At 41.9% G+C, this 17,659-nt stretch overlaps 1 protein-coding gene across 5 annotated transcripts in view; it reads right to left on the reverse strand.

Moving 5' to 3' along the window:
• Positions 1-17,659, reverse strand: part of grid1b (glutamate receptor, ionotropic, delta 1b) — a 527,867-nt gene that overhangs the window by 165,493 nt on the left and 344,715 nt on the right. For all 5 annotated transcript variants that reach the window (XM_044179810.1, XM_044179811.1, XM_044179812.1 and 2 more), the window contains one exon: positions 12,037-12,242. In XM_044179810.1, coding sequence (XP_044035745.1) covers positions 12,037-12,242 — 206 coding nt within the window. The remainder of the gene's footprint in view (positions 1-12,036; positions 12,243-17,659) is intronic.

The following is a 17,659-nucleotide window of genomic DNA, read 5'->3' on the forward strand; positions in this document are numbered from 1 at the left end:
TGTGCATCACTCGCCCTGGGCGCTGCGCTGTGTTTCCTTTGCTCTCCAGGCTGATATCAGATTAGCCCTGTCAGACTGCTGCTTTATCAGCCATGCTGTCCACCAGCCAAACAAATGACAGCAGCCCTCCACACCCGCCGCCACCGCTCCCTCTGTGACAAACGACACGTCAGCCCATCTCCTATCCATCTCTCATCCATCTCATAATGCTGCCAAGGGGTAGACTGTCACACGAATGCCCTTACAACGGCCGCCAGCCGTGAGCACGGGGCATCCAGGTCGTCGCCTCTGCAGCTTTTTGGCACTGAGGTTGTTACTTTTAGAACAAAAAGTCGGGGTAGCAACAGAGAACTAAATGCTGATGTGTGCACAGAGAAAATCCTGCTGTTATCCACCTGATGAACAACACTTTGTAGGCTTTGATCAGCTGTTATTTTCATTTTCTATGTCCTACTTCAAACGGACTGTACTCTTTTTGATGACTGAATAAAGACTTGTGAGCATCGGCCGTTTACTCTGCGTCCTTCCATAAATCAACTTTCTGGTTTTCTGAGTGAAAACGTTTTAAAATAAAAACCCTCGTGAAAAATATCAAATTACACGCTAATTTTGTCCTGTCTGACTGAGGTCACCTTCTGTTCTCTAATCTGAGTTTTTAAGAAGGCACTGACCTGACCAGCCAAAGGCAATGCGTCTGATGCTGATCTCCAATCAGCGCTAATGCTTGTCAAGTATTCTCCACCTCCGCCCACTTCCAGACAATTAGATAGCGGCCAGAGCATTTACACTAAGTGCTCCAATTATAGCAGAGAGGTGCTATGGGTGAGATCAATTATGATCCCGCACCGAGGATGACAACTCGCTTTTCTTTTGCAACATTTCACTCTCTGCCTTCTCGTCCTGTTTTCTCCTCCCTTATGATGAAACTTTACTCACGCCTGCGGGCAAATTGGTTCGTCGACAGCAGCGAGAGTGAAGATATGGGCAAGGAGAAAGCTCAGGAGCTACAAGTAGTGCTTATAAAAAAAGTAGTAAAACAGTAACAACAATGAAAGAATAGAATGTAAATTACCACAGGGTCAAAAAACCATTTCTGCTGTCAAGCGAAGACCTCCGGACGCCAATCTGGGCGATATTAATATTTATACTATATAGAATCACACAAGGCAGAAGAAATCTACTGACTTTTAAACTTTAAAATGAGTTTTAAAGACGCATCTTAGGCCTTTACAGACTCTGGACCATATTACACCCTTTCTTATTCATTCATTTTTTAATATTGAGCCCGAAACTCCCTGCTGCTCAACAAACTGGTTGTATTTAACAATTTCCTGGTTTCAAATTTGTAGAAATAATTGCTTTTCTAATGTTTGTCTCTTAAAATTGGTTTCTTAGCAGCCATAAAAACCAGAAAATATTCTTGATTGCATCAACCTCAGATAAATGAGAATCATCATTAAGAAGAGATGCACTAGGATTACAGAGTTTTAGCTAAATCTCTCTTTACACTTCCAAAGCACATGAAGAAACATGTCTTAAGAGTTAGAATTACATAGCTGACAAATGTAGCTGGGCTGTAGTTTCATGTGGAATCTTTTGTAGGATGTAATGCAGGTTCTTCATGGAAATATTGTTATAGACTGAATAACTTGAAAACCGCTGCGTCACATAACGTTTTTGCATACAATTCAATTGCAGCAACGTGTTGAATGTTTTCAGAGTGTATACATCTCATTCATCTAAAACGCATGTTATGCTTTCATATCTCATTATTAACACCACTTTCACTAACGTTACCCAGAACTAGCCCGACCAGCGGGGAGATGACGCTGTTGGGTCGACGCCAGCAAAGCAGCACCGTACATAAAATAAGCACAGCCGAAACGTCAGTTACGTCGGGTCACCGGGGTTAAATACATATCTTTAAGCGTTACAGTTAAGGCAGGAAATGGCAAGATGTTCTCCTGGCATCTGGGGCATTTTTGAAAAATCATGACATTAGTTTTCTTCATATTTCCTGCCCAGTTCTGACAGTTCTTTTCTCTACGTCCAGCTGTAGCTGTAGTCCTAGTTCAGTAGGAGACAGTAGAACAAGGTCACCCCCCCCTCTCTCTCCAGCATAGACTGCCAGCCAGACACAGATATTTCAGGCTGACTGTGGAGCAGTTTGACCAGTCTGATCACCGGATTGGCCACCGCAGCGTGACGTCGGGTTGCGTTTCTCCAAAAGTTGATTCTGTTTGAACTTTTCCACCGCAGGTCGCTGCGGCCCCCCACTGCCTAAACGCACTACGGCTCCTCAAAATGAATGCGAGGACTGGCATGTTCAACGCAGCGCCTGATTTGGTCTGAATCCAGCCTAACCCCGAAAATAAAGACACACATACTGATGATGAAGAGGATTGCATTTTTGTGCAAAGTGAGTGATAAATTGGGAAGAGGAATGAGAGCATAGGTATGACAAGCTATCACAGAGTCCATGAACTTGACATCTAACAGTGGACAGTGCACACTGCCATCAGAATCAGAAATACTTTATTGATCCCCGAAGGGAAACTCTTTGTTACAGCAGCTCGCCTTTACGTCAGTGCACACAGGAGAAAGTACTAGCAAACAATATGATACAATACACTATAAAACAGGTCAGAAAATAAATTAAGTATCATGTCGGTATAAGTATAAGATAAACTAAGTGTCGAGTACCAAGTGGGTTTACTGGTTGATGATGAAGTACAGTATAAAATACAATGTAACCAAATATGTAATAAGTAATAGTAATAAGCGGAGGTGCATGTACTGTCGAGAGTAATAGAGGTATATAGTATCAGTAACAATAAATAAGAAAAACTAACAAGGGAAAACTAATATTGCACGGGAGTAGTACACAGAATATTGCACAATAATTATTAATTATGGCGGAGATGTTAATGATCAATGTCCAGTTTAGTGACTTCGGGTCATACAGACTGACACTTAGAGGGAGGAGCTAAAGAGTCTGATGGCCACAGGCAGGAATGACTTCCTGTGGCGCTCTGTGGTGCATTGTGGGGGGATGAGTCTTCGGCTGAAGGCGCTCCTTTGTTTGACCAGCACGTCATGGAGTGGGTGGGAGACGCTGTCCAAGATGGCGTGTAGTTTACCCAGCATCCTCCTCTCTGACACCACCGCCATAACCACCAGACAGTGACTGTGTCTGATATTACTGTGCTGACTAATGTGAAAGTCACTGAGCAGTCTATGTATTTTCTCTGGAGCAATATGACTTCTGTAGCTTAAACTGTGTTACATAAGCGACGCGTCACTAAGGATCTCGGTGTGTACGAATGTTTGGTAAAACACGGGTTAAATGTGTCAACAATCTGATATTTAATATTAGGAGACACCGTAGGTTTTCAGTCTTTAGTAATGACAAGCCGCTATCGCTTTAATACCTGTTCAGTAGACTGTGTGAGCAGGAAGTATTGGTTTCATGGATTTACCCATAGCGGCTTGAAACAGATCATTCTACTATGTTAAAAAATAAAATACCTGTACATCTCAACCTTTAACACTAATATTCTTCTCTTTTCCTCTGCGGAGGCAGACATCAGTTCTCATTATTTATGAAGGTTTCCTCCTGTGTTGTTTTAAAAAAAAAAGATCCTCGCCCTCCTTCTCCATGTCGAGGTTCAGATTAAACTCTTATTGGTGTCGTATCTTGTCTAATTTTTTCTCTTCTCGCTCTGTTGAAGTTGAACGCACAGTTGTCATGTTTTTCATTTTGTTCCTTTTTTCCTTTCATGTTTCAGGATTCTTTCGGTTTGCTGTCGAGGCTGAGAGGATCTTGCTTTTTCTTTTGTTCTCTTGTTTCCCCTCTCGTCCTCTCTTCTCCTACTCCCTCTCCCTCGCTTCATTAGCGATGCCGTCCTTCTCGTAGCCCACAAGGACTAAGCTGATGGGAGACAAATCTGAGTGATTAACAATGATTAAGAAACACGCTGGAAAAGTACGATGGAGTCGCGTGGGACTGGTAACCTTGCCTTTAACAGCTCTCTAATCCAAAGAATTTACAAGCCCAACAGATGGGTGGCCATTTGCATCCAAGTCACGTTCGGGACAGATTTATCTCTGTGTTTCTTGGAAACATACTGAACTGAGCCGGCTCTCCTCAAACACTCTCAACTTACTATCTTATTGTAACTGCAAAGGTCAAACTAATGCTGGAAGTGGCTCGTGGACTTAGAAAAGGTTCCTTTCTTTCACCTTTGTTTAACCTTTGTTTTAGAAGGCAAGTCAATTAAGAACAAACTGTTGCTCATGAAGCAAAGCCTCAGAGGGGGTACAACCATAATAATAAGAGTGAAGCTCCTTCGATGGAAAAAGTGTGATTTATAACTTTGCAAAAAAGGGAAAACATGTAAACTCATATGCTTATGAAAATCAGTATTTTCCTTTGAACATAAAAGGCCTCCCTAAGGTATGAGTCATACGCAGCGTTGTTTCCTGATGTATTCATTCAGACCGCACTGTAACACCAGTAACACACAGCTGTAGCTTCATTCATTATGTTCTGGAGGAGAAGGTGCTAATATGAAGTGCGAGGTACGATGGACAGCTCTTCCCTGTCCTTGTTGTATCAATGTGCCAGTCATACAACTACTGAACCAGGTAGCCTCATTCAGATCTAGATCTTTATTTCTCTCAACAGCGACCTGAGAGCAACAAGCATTTACAGTCGACGACACGGGAAACAAACAAATAAAAGTCAGACAACCAACAAAAAACAACAAAAAATAATAAAACAATTACAAAAGTCATTAAAACATCTTGTTGGGGCTGATTATTATTGGTCTGCATCTGATTTTCAAACTAAAAAAAAGGGTCATAAACGTCCGAGGGTCCCATTTGCAATCTGCAATTTGTATCAAGTGTTTCACTTTATCTGTATGACATCAGATGGTGACTCACCTTTCATAAAACAGCTATGAGCTCAATATGTTGAGATTTACGTTTCTGCCCTGCGGCCCAAACAACAGGACGATGGAAAAAACTGCGTCAACAAGACCCAGCAGGTCGTAAAGAAACACGAAATGTTCCTTTAACTGGGTGAGTTAAAGTGTGTGTGTGTGTGTGTGTGAGAGAGAGAGAGAGAGAGAGAGAGAGAGAGAGAGAGAGAGAGATGGGAGGAGAATATGGCTGTGTTGTGTTTATTGAGGTCATTTTCAATTTACTGTGGGAGGGTTTTTGCCCCGAGGACATGTACAACACACACACACACACACACACACACACACACACACACACACACAGAAGTGGATCAGGGCCGCATGTGTGTGCAGGTGTCACTCATGACTGCTCAGCAGCCTGATGGGATCCTGTCAGTCAATCTGTCTCCCCCGGCTACCGAGGGCTTCATCCCGCCTCCCAATCTAAACTTCACTCCTCCAGTGATTTATTCTCTCTCTCTCTCTCTCTCTCTCTTTACTCTTTCAGAAAACAAGTTAGAAAATGTAAGGAAGGAAAGAAGGGAGGAGGTGGAGAGAAGGGAGGATAAAGGAATATAGGGAAGGAGGAAGAGATTGAAAGAGGGAGGAGAGAAAAGGATGGAGGGCAAGAAATGGGAAGAGAACAAGATATGACAAAGGGATGATATAAAGGGATGACAAGAGAGAAAGAAGTGAGACCAGAAAGAGGGAAGGCCGAAGGGAATGAGAGGAGGAAATGAAGAGAGAAGGGGAGGAAGTATGAAGAAGAAGAAAGCAGGAAGAGAGTGATGGGAAAAAGGGGGGTGACGAGAAAGACCAGAAGATAGGGAGGGAGGAAGGAAGGGAGCATAAAAGCAGAAAGAGGAAAACACGGACGAGGAAACTTATTACAAGAAAGGAAACAAGGTGAGAAAAGAGGAAGCAGAGAAGAGCTAGGGAGGGAGGCGGACATGAGGAGGAAACGGAGGCGATGACTGAAGCATGGATGAAGGGAAGAGCAGATGAGGAGGAGGAAAGGTAAGTAAGTAAGGAAGAGCGGAAGACAAACTAAGGGAAGGGAGGAGGCAGAGTGGCTGGAATCAGAAATTTATGACACGTTAAAACTGTTGCACACAAACACACAGCATCTTCAGCTGTGAAGAAACCCGACTGTGTGTAAGTGTGTATGTGTGTGTGTGTGTGTGTGTGTGGCTGGTGTTAATTTCCCTGCTTGGATTCACACACACTCGATAATGATTCACACAGTCAACCGGCGGCTGACTGAGATTCATGCAGAGACACTAACAGAGACAGAAACAAGAAGAAACGTCTAAAAGCCACATGAGCGGCCCCGTGAGGCTGTAATGATCATTACAGACAAAAGCACTGGCGGGTAAACGAAGAATAAGCACTTTCCTGTTCCTCTGCTGGGGCAGAGGGTTTAGCCTCTGTACAGCGAGGTGGTTCAACCTTCATCAGACTAAGCCGGCTTTGCACCGTTTGTTCAGGAAGTCTCTTATTCAGTGATGAGACAAGGCGAAATAGAAGCCACCTCGATGCGACTTCATGAGTAAGTGAAGGAAATGGAAGACTGTAAACACAGTTCCTGTGGGGAATCTAATGAAAGCATATGCGATATGGTCGGATCAGTTCCGATACATCCGTGTAGTGTTGTGGTGGTGCTATTAACAAACAGACTCCGACGCTGGACTATAAACCAAACCCTACGCTGCAGGTACAGTATGCATGGCAGGAACGCTGTAAACCGCTTTACTCAGTCCAGCTTCAGTATGCCAGCATGCTAATGCTAGCACTGCATTAACATGCTGACTTTAGCAGGATGAAGAGCATCCAGTGTCGCTGGTCAAGTTTCCATTGATTGTCAAGCGAATTTGAAGCGACCTTTTGAAATGGGAGAAATGGATCAAGAGGAGCAAAATGACTGCTTGGTTTAAACACACACCTCTAAATGTAATACTCTCAGTAGTTATAAGTAGATAACACTATATTTTTAGGTCAATGTGTTATTAATTTGATCACCGCACAATCAGCGTAGAGGACAGATTACTCCCGATGGCTTCAACAGGTCAGGTTAGATTTCTGTTGAGACGAGGCTGAAATCTGGCCAAACTGAACCAACTTTGCAGCCAGGCTGAAAAGCAAGTAAGTAACAACAAGTTCTGGCAGGAAGATTCATAGCCAGTGTGTTTTGTTATCATGGCTTTGTGTGTGTGTGTGTGTGTGTGTGTGTGTAAAAACTTGACAAAGCTTTTAACACGTTTCCATGACATTATTGAAGAGTGCAATTTTCATTCAGCTTGGTCTCACCCTCCTACGCCGTCATGTCCTGGTGCTAATGAATGTCTCAGCATCGACACACACACACACACACACACACACACACACACACACACACACAGAAGCCATTTGTTTCTGTGCCAAAGCTTTTCCACTCTTTTGCAGTCAAACTTGGACATTAACACTATTAGACAGACACACCTGAGCAAGCACACACACAGTAAAAACTAAAAACCAAACAGTAATATTTCAGTCAGTCCCCATCTTAAGAGAAACAAACCTTCCCAGTTCTGTCTTTTTGCTGCTGATTAAGCTCCGGAGTGGTGGAATCATGGTCTGATGCGCTCCACAGATGCACAGTCTCACATATTCATGACATCAGCGACGTTTACACTGATGTCAGGCCATTGTGGACAACGTCGTGAAACAAGACTGGGTCGTGGCCATGTTGGATTTGCAGGATTTTTTCATTAGTTTGACGAAACACATTGTCTTACCAGGTTTATTTTACTTATTATATTATTTTAATTTACTATTTTTAAACCAAAAACAGACACTTATATCTGGTCATTTGATATTTAAATTCTAAAACGAGCTTTCTATCACAATATATATTTATATCTTGATATAAAATTGCATATAACATGATAGGGGAGTTTATCAAGTATTACCCACCCTTGATAACATGTATGAACCATAATATAAATTTCTCCTCCTGGTACAATATTACAGGTATGGGATCTTTTAAAACCATATACAGTACATTCCAAATGTTTCTATATACATAACTAAATACACGCATACATATTGTACCTACATATATACAGATGGGTAAGAGGCCTGCTGAATGACGTGCATCATATGCTATGGCTTCAGTCACCAGACTTCAACCCAACTGAACACCTATGGGAGACCAGCGCGCTCCACTGCCATAATACAAACACAAAATAAGGGAATATGTTTTGGAAGAATGGCGCTCACTCCTGCAGTACAGTTCAGAGACTTAGATAATATATGGCAAGGAGCCCTGAAGCGGTTTTAAGACCCGTGGTGGAACAACACCGTAACACGCTTTATGTTGGGTTTGCCCTTCATTTCTGTAGATGTGTCTGCTGACTCTTACTACAGTATGTTCTAATAAATGATTTTAAATTATTCACATCCCTATTTTCTGTTATTGTACTGCTGAGCTTTTTCGCCTTGCTAGCGGCACGGCTCTAGGGATGGCAATGTTGGTGGGTCCACCACTTTGGTCCAGACTGAAACATCTCAACAACTATTGGATGGACTGCCGTGAAATATGGTTCATGCCTTCATGGTCCCCAGTGGATGAATTGTAATACTTGAATAATGATTTATGACCAAGTTCCTGCAAATGTAACAGAGAGCTGAAGTCATGACGTCACGTCCGGGCTAGCTTCTGTTCCACTAGCTTCTGCACTCAGTGCAGTCTCTCATTTAGCATTTCTTTGATTAGTCTTTCTGGAGAAATGAAGCGTGTGCCTGAAGTTTACTCTCCGTACTAGACATAAAAGACAAATCATCTCCACTACAGCAGTTGCTATAAGAAACTGAAACCTTTACGCTTTTAACAAAGTTGAACAACAGCTGCCTTGAAAAAAACTACAAGCCCGGCAGCATGTATATTTAATTCAGTGTAACTTAGTTTTGTAGATATCCATAAAACTCACCAACGCTCTCTTCTAAAGTCATTTTCCAGATGTAATCTTTGCTGTCTGAAAGTGTATGCGGCGTTCAGTCGTCTCCGTCCCGCTGGTATTACAGACGGGTCTGAACTAACCACAGACGCTCGACTGGCTCACGGACTCGCCTCTTCTGTGCCGAGCCGCGAAGGGTTAGCTGTGCCCGTCGTGTCCCCGGGATTACTGCTATGATTGGCAATGGCTTACCAGTTTATGTGTGCATAACTGAAAAAAATGTATATATGTAGAATTGTGTAATTATCAAAACTTCAGATGTTGTTGAAACAGACAAACGCCACTCCAAGCACAAGGTAAAATGAGACTAAACGTTAGAAATGCTCAGCTGACTGACAGGCTGTGAACCATCTATCTGACCATCCATGCTGCAAGTGCACCAGCTGTTATTACTGCAAGATTTAATAAACGTTAATTAATAAATTCTAAAGCACATGGGAGACTTGTGCAAGGAATAAAATCTGCAAATTAAATGAAACATGTAGAATGTAGCTGTAGGCAGACGTGTCTGATATCTGATAAAAGCTGTGTGGCAGCAGGAGCTTTTATCGGAAAAATGAAACTAAATGCTTCTAAGAAATTATAACTGATCCGTGTGTTTGGTTGAATTGTGTTTTCTCTCCTACTTTTTCTTCTTCCTCTTACTTATTAATTTTCTTACTTACTAATAATTGTTGGCTGGCAATTGTAAATATATATGAAATTACCCCTTAACATCAAGCTGTATGTTTCCCTGTAACAAAAAAACAGAACTTTGTACATGTGATGCCTTTCCTTCCAGCTGTTGCCTGTTGTTGTTGTTATGTGTATATCATGAACATGTGTTTACATGTGCACACGTGTACACCTCTGTATGTGTGTGTATGTGCAGTTAATTAAGATATTAAAACGGCCGTGTATGTTCCAAGGAAGTGAGATGAAGCGAGAGAGCCACATTAATACTTAACGCTGCTGCCATGGCAACACAGCTTGACTGGCAGACTGAACAGAAATGAGAAGCCTGCTAGACAAACAGATACACACACAGAAACACACACACTCCTGGCAGGTGAGATTTGTAAGAAGGAAGCCCAGGACGTCAATATGAATGAGGCGAGCGGTGTGTGTGTGTGTGTGAAGTCAGAGGTTTCTCGGGAGAGCGGAGGCTGAGTTACACACACTACCATACAGCAGCTAAATAAGTCATAAAGCCTACACACACACACACACACTGAGGTCATACTGACAATCATAAACCATGTAAATCTGCTACGACACACACACACACACACACACGGTAATCACATTCTATTTTAGTGTCTTCTACAATAGTCTGAACATTACGATGACAATCAGTGACGATAAGTTGACTATTTTGTAAAATCTGATAACCAGCAAAAATGAGCAGCTGTCAACATCTTATAAATTATATCTCTTCTTGTTTATCTCAGACACACACAGAACTCGTAAATAATTAAAAGTCACACACACACACACATACATCAGTGTGATCCATGTTGAAAAATGAAACAGGTAATAAATACTGAGCAAAACTCATCCCCTTAGATAAGCTTCTGTACTGTGAGTGTGTGTGTGTGTGTGTGGACCAACGAGCTCCATCTGTCACTCCAGGTGGCCACTCACACCTGGCGCGCACACACACACACGCACACACACACCACAGGCTTACAACTGATCACTGATCCAGTTTGTGTTCAGCAGTGAGGTCGGGCAGAAAGCCTGGACAAACTGAATTTTCATTTCATTTTTTGGTCCCTTTACACACTCTTTTTCCATTACACGCTCACTTGTTTCTTTCATACATTATTTTTTGTTTGTCCTTTTACATACTGTCCTGTTCTCTTTGCACACACATTTTTTACACACTTTCTATGTATACTCACATGTTCCCTTTAGACTCACTTGTTCTCGAACTTAATCCCTTCACACATTAACTTGTTTCCTTCACACGCTCACTGATCCCCTCTGTGCACTCACTAATTTCCTTTACACAGACTCACTTGTTCCCAATGAAACAACTCACTTGTTCCTCACGTACACTCATTTGTTCTCTTTACACACTCACAGTCAAACTTCAATCAATCAATCCATTTCCCTGTGCACACACTCACTTAATCCCTTGATACATCCATCAGTTGCCAATACACACTCCTTTGTTCACTATGTACACTCACTTGTTCCCTTTACACTCAGACTTGTTCCCTATGTACACTCTATCTCCCACTTGTTGAAAAGAACTACAGATGTGTGAACAAACTGTTGCAAATGCACCACCACTGGCAGGTCTATCACATTACAATTCAATAGTAACACTTATACAATCGATTCAGCTAATTTCATAGGAGCTATACACTGTTTGTATCTGGTTTCACTTGGTAACAAACTTCTACAAATATGCAACACAACAAAATCAGGTAGTATATGTTATTTATCTGGTGTGACTAAAGGTTAGCACTAGGGCTAAACACCTTGGAAAAATGTATGAACACTCCCAAGTCGGAATATTGTTTCCTGTTCTTCCCATTCTGCTGACATTACGTGAATGCAGCATATTTACAATTATTTGCACATTATCATAAACATGCAGGGATCCCCAGGCTGTAATTATTCAATGCCTAAAAACATGTACTCCCTACGTGCATTTCCCCTAAATGCATTCATTAGTGTAATGTCTTGACATATGTGCACTCATCAATTCCTTATATACAGTATGTAGGGAGCCAATTCTTCCCACTGCCAACGTTCATTTATTCCCACTCAAACACATAAATACACATTTGTTTTCTGTAAACACTTCCTCCCCACACCCGTACTCCTCTAAGCACCCATTAGATCCATAAAAACACATATATAATCATTTCGCTCTCTCTATGTAGAAGCACACTCATTTGCTATACAAACAACTTTGTTCCACACATATGTAGCTTGTTCCTTATGCGTGCAAACATGTAAAGTAGACGCACATAAGTAGGCATTTGTCCCCATAAACATCAATCTGCTCACTGTACACACATGCAGACACATTCCCTATATATAAGAATGTGCCAATAAAACCAATAAGCTGAACGTGGACCGACCTGCTGGATGAATGTGTGTGCTCCGTGGGGGCTGAGCAGCAGGATGGCTCTGCGTAGTGTGTCTCTGTACCGATTGAGCTCCTCGGTCCTCATGGTGGTGAAGAGGTTGGTGAAGACTTTACTGATGTTCCTGTCCACTCTCTGCAAGGCCACGTCCACACCCTGACGGGAGGTCTGGTCCAGAAAACCCTGCAGGCCGCGAATATCTGGAGGAATGGGAAGAAGAAAAAAAGCAAAGGGTCAAATATATATCATTGCGAATGTGTTCTCTTCAGAGACATACTGTATCAAGAAGAGCCTGGACATTTGGAGATGCAGGACAGAAATATGGCAAACGGAAATTATTATAAATGTCTTTTCTACCGCAGAGAGATGTCCACATTCTGATACAATGTCTGGTTTAGAAAACCAGTACAAATGCAAATATTAAACATAGGACAGAAAATGCACTTCCTGGATTTAACTACACTATATAAGAAATAATTACTGGTCACTAACAATAATAACGCCAGAAAGGAAATGGGTTTAATCCAGATAAAGTAATGGCTGGACATTTTTGACTTTCAGATATTTCAAAATTCCAAACAGTTCTCAACAGACCACGGCTTTTTATTTTAAAGGGGTGAAGGTTCCCCAAGTTAATTTGGTGCTCTGAAGCAGGTAGGAGTCAATGTTATTGCTCAGGGACAAGAACACTTTGGCCTTCTGTCAAGGGTAAATCTTACTACTGCTAGTGAAAATGAAACCTTCTGCATGACGAGATCCACACCCAGATCGCTGCCAGCTTTTGAGTGGACAGTTAAAATCCCAGACCTGGCTGGGGAAGTAATGATATTCAATCTGGTGTCTTCCGTTGCTCATTTTCATAAATCACACTATCGATAGAGTGAACAGAAAAACTTTCCCTTGATAAATCAAGGTTTAAAAGTGATTGTGTTTCTTTTGCAGAGTTGGCCATGGGATGCTTAATGCATGTGTGACTAATCAAAAGGCAGCACCGAGAAACACAAACCTGGCAAAGAACAGTGACAAAGTGAGAAATTCTGCCGAATTGACTGAGACAATCATCTCCATTTCAAAGCAATTTCTACATGGTGATCTCGTTAAACGAAGACACCATCCGTTACATCATCTGAACCCTAAAGTCTTTTCCTTGTATGAAGCACTTGTGTTATCTGGTTATCTGAGTGATCTATACATGAACCTTCATGTGAACTTAAGGTCCTTTTTGGACACTCTTGTCTACTTTAATGTTGTTTCTGACAAACCAAAAAGTAAAAGAATCTCTGACCATCATGTTCTGCACTGAACTGACAGACCACTCTCCATATCCACATTGCTTTCACTGAAACAGAAGGCACTAATCCGTATACAAATATCAGGTTCGTGGCTCTACAGCTCTGGACCTAATTTAAGTCCTTAGCAGACTGAAGGAGGAGTTCGCTGGATGAGACGAGACTATCCACTGGAGAAAAATGACCATGACCCTGGCCATTTTTTCAAGCAGCTGAAAATAATCTATATTTGTGTTCGGTTACAAATGTGGAAGAAGTGTGAGTTCTTATGGCACAGAAAGAAAGTCACAGGGAGGTGGTCAGGAAGGTTAGGCACGTGGCTTTGACAGCAGACACCATGGGTTTGTGTCCGGTATCCCACCAATAGTCAATACTGTTTCCTTCAATTATGACAGTCTTTTCCTAAAGTACTGACACTATCTGGTTGGATAAGAGGAGTCCACGGTTCAGTTGCCGTCCTCATTGTGCTCATTGTGCTCATTGTGCTCACTGTACCGGGAAACTGATACTCTTGGTTGCTATGTATACCTCCTTTCGTGTCTTGTCCTTACCAAATGAATATGTAAAAGTTAAGCTTTTTTATTTACTTATTTATTTTTTTTAAAATACAGCTCTGTAAATTAAATCACATCTTTCAGACTGAGAAAAAAGTGTTGAGTTATGCCATTACGGGAATTGGTGTATGGCGGTCCAAAAAGGCTGATTCATGCGAGTCTCCCCCCTTCCTCCTGTTTCCTGACAGGGCATGTCTAGATTCCACTGTAAACACGCCCATTCATTCAATTGCAGGGTGTCACCATGAGATGGCGCTTCCTTCACGAAAACACATTCACACATATACGCATATATGAGGGGAATTTAATTTCAGCTGAGTACCCAGCAGAGACCCTGCTGGGATCAGCCATGGATCTGCCTGGGCCCTAATATGGCCCAGCCGGCAATTCTAGGTGGCTGGATCTGTGGCTTGAAGAAAAACCATGGCTTACTACAACTTGGGTTTTAGTTTTGCACCCACCCAAATAATTGCTGAGATCTTGTGGTTCTTGCCTTGTTGGACTTATTTTAAGAGATGCCGCCGTGTTGGGAGATCTCAGCAATTACTTTGGTGAGAACAATGTTATAAGCCATAGAACCAATAGCCAAACCTCTAAAAACAAAACCCATATTGTAATGAGCCGTAGTTTCCTTCAATGCCGGGGTTTTGAAGATCTCAATGTTCTTGGGACTCAATTTCATGTTTTCAAAAAAGAATATCTGACAGCATTATATCGCTTACAACAAGTTCTACCAACTTTCCTGCTAATGACAACTGTCTCACTGGCAGCACATTTCTGTCAGCGAGAAGCTGACTTGATTACTTGAAGTGAGCTGATGCATGACTTTACAATTACTGTTCAAAGCTGAGTTGATTCAAAAGTCTTTGTAGAAGTTGCTTTTATCTTTGCTGTTGTTTGAGCGTCCTGTGGGCATATATTTGTGACCCATAAACCAGACACCGCGGCAAAAACAGAACTTTACAGACAAGAAAATAAGACTCATGATGCTGAGTTTTGCAAAGGCCGCGATCCAAGCTGACTTGTCCTCAGCAGAACTGACTGAGACCATCATCTCTAGTCCTGGACCGTCTTTGGCTTTGCCACTGAACCAGACAGCATCTATCCATTTGAAAGTATCTTTTAGATTGCTCACAGACTCTTCTCCAAACTGTCAGGGAAGTTTCTTTTTCTAACATTCAGACAAGGCAGCTGTGCTGCGTTATGCTCCGTTATAGCTGGTGACAGGTTGTTTGGCCTGAACATCTCTTCCTTTTTTCCTCCCCTCCCCTCCCCTCCCTCCATCCTTCTCTGTCTATTAGCACTGACAGCTGGCTTGTACCGAGTCCTGACTGCCACTCTACTCCTACACCCCTTTTTTACTCCAGCTGTTTTATCTCATCATCCCTATCTTTCAGTTGTTTTCACATTCACTTTTTCCCCGTCGTTGTTTTTGTTCCCCATTACATTTTCTGTCTCTCCATCCATCTGTCAGTCAGTCTTTCCCTCCCCCTCCTCTCCAGTACATTCGAGGGCAAAGCACTCAGTCACTCTAGTGGAACAATGGAGTAACTATATCATGAAATTTGAAATTCAGAGCTCTGTGATTCAGTTTCTCACTGAATTCAAAGGCACCCCTTGAGGCAAAGCTCTGTGGGAGGCATTAGGCATTCCCCATCTATCTACGCATGTTTTCTAATCACCAAATCTGTTAATCACTCATCCAAAGAGCTGTCCACAAATCATCAGTCAATCTATCAATCTTTATCTCCTCCTCCTGGAAAATTTAAGAACAACACTTAAATTACCAGTGAAGCTACAGACTATGAGCAAGGCATCGTTATATCAACATCTACATTTTGTTAAATACTGTTGGTCAGAAGATTAGGACTGAATGTGAAGCACCCGTGCATCATTGCACTGTGTTTGCCACATGTTTGTGGGTTTCTTCTTACCAACTGGTACACTTAGAAAGAAATAGTTGTAATAATCCGTTGCTCTATTCTTACCTACAGTGAGTGTACGGAAATCTACTGAAATCTCAGAAGTTGGAGCTTACTGTATTCACTGTGTCCAAGCCACTGAATTTAAAAACATCATGGAATAAACATTTAACTTCCTGGAAAACAGTCAGTCTTTACAGTGACGTATTCCTGCACTAGTAGGTGTGAACATAAAATCTAACTAGTAAAGCCATCAAAAATGTTTAAGTTATCACGCCCTTCACCAACTAATTTTCCATTGGTTTATACTTCTGAATGACATCGTTCTGCATAATGTCCCACCCCAAGTGTCCTTCCCATTTTCAATGCGCTCAGGCAGACAAGCAGAGTGTGGGCTATCGGTCCAGACAGCGGGCAGACAGTCAGAGACTAGCTGGTGAGGAAAGTAGCAGCTGAAGAGCCAGATATTTTTCTCACAAGTTGCAGGAGACCAAACCGGAGCTTAAGGGAGAGTTAATATTAGACTTACATTCATCAGCTGTTTGCTAGCGTGTTCAACATTTCATCTTCATTAGGTGATAATATGTCAGTGTTGTGTTTTCAGCTTGTTCTGCTGCCACCAGGTTTATGCTGCTTTACCAGACTCATCAGGTGGACACAAACACACACTGGATTACAATGGGGCTCTTTGTGTATTATGTTGCCATGACAACAAACCAATAGTATATCAGGCTTGTGTTTTGTGCGTTTGGGGTCTTCTGAGTAACGCAGCCTTAAAAGAAGGGCATGGAGATGGATTCTGATGTCTTTTTTCTGTCAGTCACTGCTTCCACTGCCTCACTGTTCCAATATCCTGAATATATCATCTGTTATTCCTGTTCAACATGCAACATCCACATAATACATTACCTACATTATATCATTATTATTAGCAGCATTAGTATCAAATAATGCATCCCACCACTACTGTTTTCCATCACACGACAATTTAATCTATCTACAATCTACCACTATCTGCCGCTGTCATTGTGTTTCCATCCATCCTGCTCTCAGTGTGTCTGTCATCCTTCCCCTCAAGAAGTCTGCTGGAAAATATAATCCCTCCTTTTTCGAGCTCAAGCACTGGAACAACACAACTGGAAGGACTTGAATGCAATTTGCCTAGCTCTTCGCCAGCCACAGTTTCTCATCAATTTCTCCAGAGCCACTTTGAACAAGACACCGTGGGGGACGTACTCCTCTCTCAGCAGAAAAGCCAGCACTTATCTCTATCCATCGGTCACACCAATCTCTCCTCTGCAGTCAGTCGAAATTGGCAGGTAGACCGCTGGCCACAGAAAATCTCTCAGATTTAATTCAGATACACACGACATGGAAATATGAGTGGGGTTTCTTAGGCAGAGTGGAAATATTCAGAGGCCAGTTTGCGTGTGATTCCTAACATTTGCACTGTGTAGCTGTGCGGCAAACATTTCTGATATTTGCCAATATCGGAATATAAAAATACAAATGTGAATTAGGTATTTTTCTGTGTAAATGTGATCAGTGTCAGTATTTTTCCAGCTGAGTATGACACACTTGTGGTGTGTAGAAACACTCCTTATACCATACCAGTGTTTTAGCATGTTTTACAACAAATAATGTATACGTAACACAAGTGTCAAACATTTTCCAAAGCATACCGTACTTTTCAAAGATTTAAGATTTTTAAATCAGTTCATTTTCTTCCAATATGCTGTGAAACTCAACCTGCAGACATTTGGAAATGCATCATGCCTGCTTTTACTGTTGTCAAAGTTAGCAGGTGTAAATACAAGGTAATTTGAAAAGTGTGCACTGTATCTCTACATTA

Source organism: Siniperca chuatsi, linkage group LG20, assembly GCF_020085105.1.
Source record: "Siniperca chuatsi isolate FFG_IHB_CAS linkage group LG20, ASM2008510v1, whole genome shotgun sequence".
NCBI lineage: Eukaryota > Metazoa > Chordata > Actinopteri > Centrarchiformes > Sinipercidae > Siniperca > Siniperca chuatsi.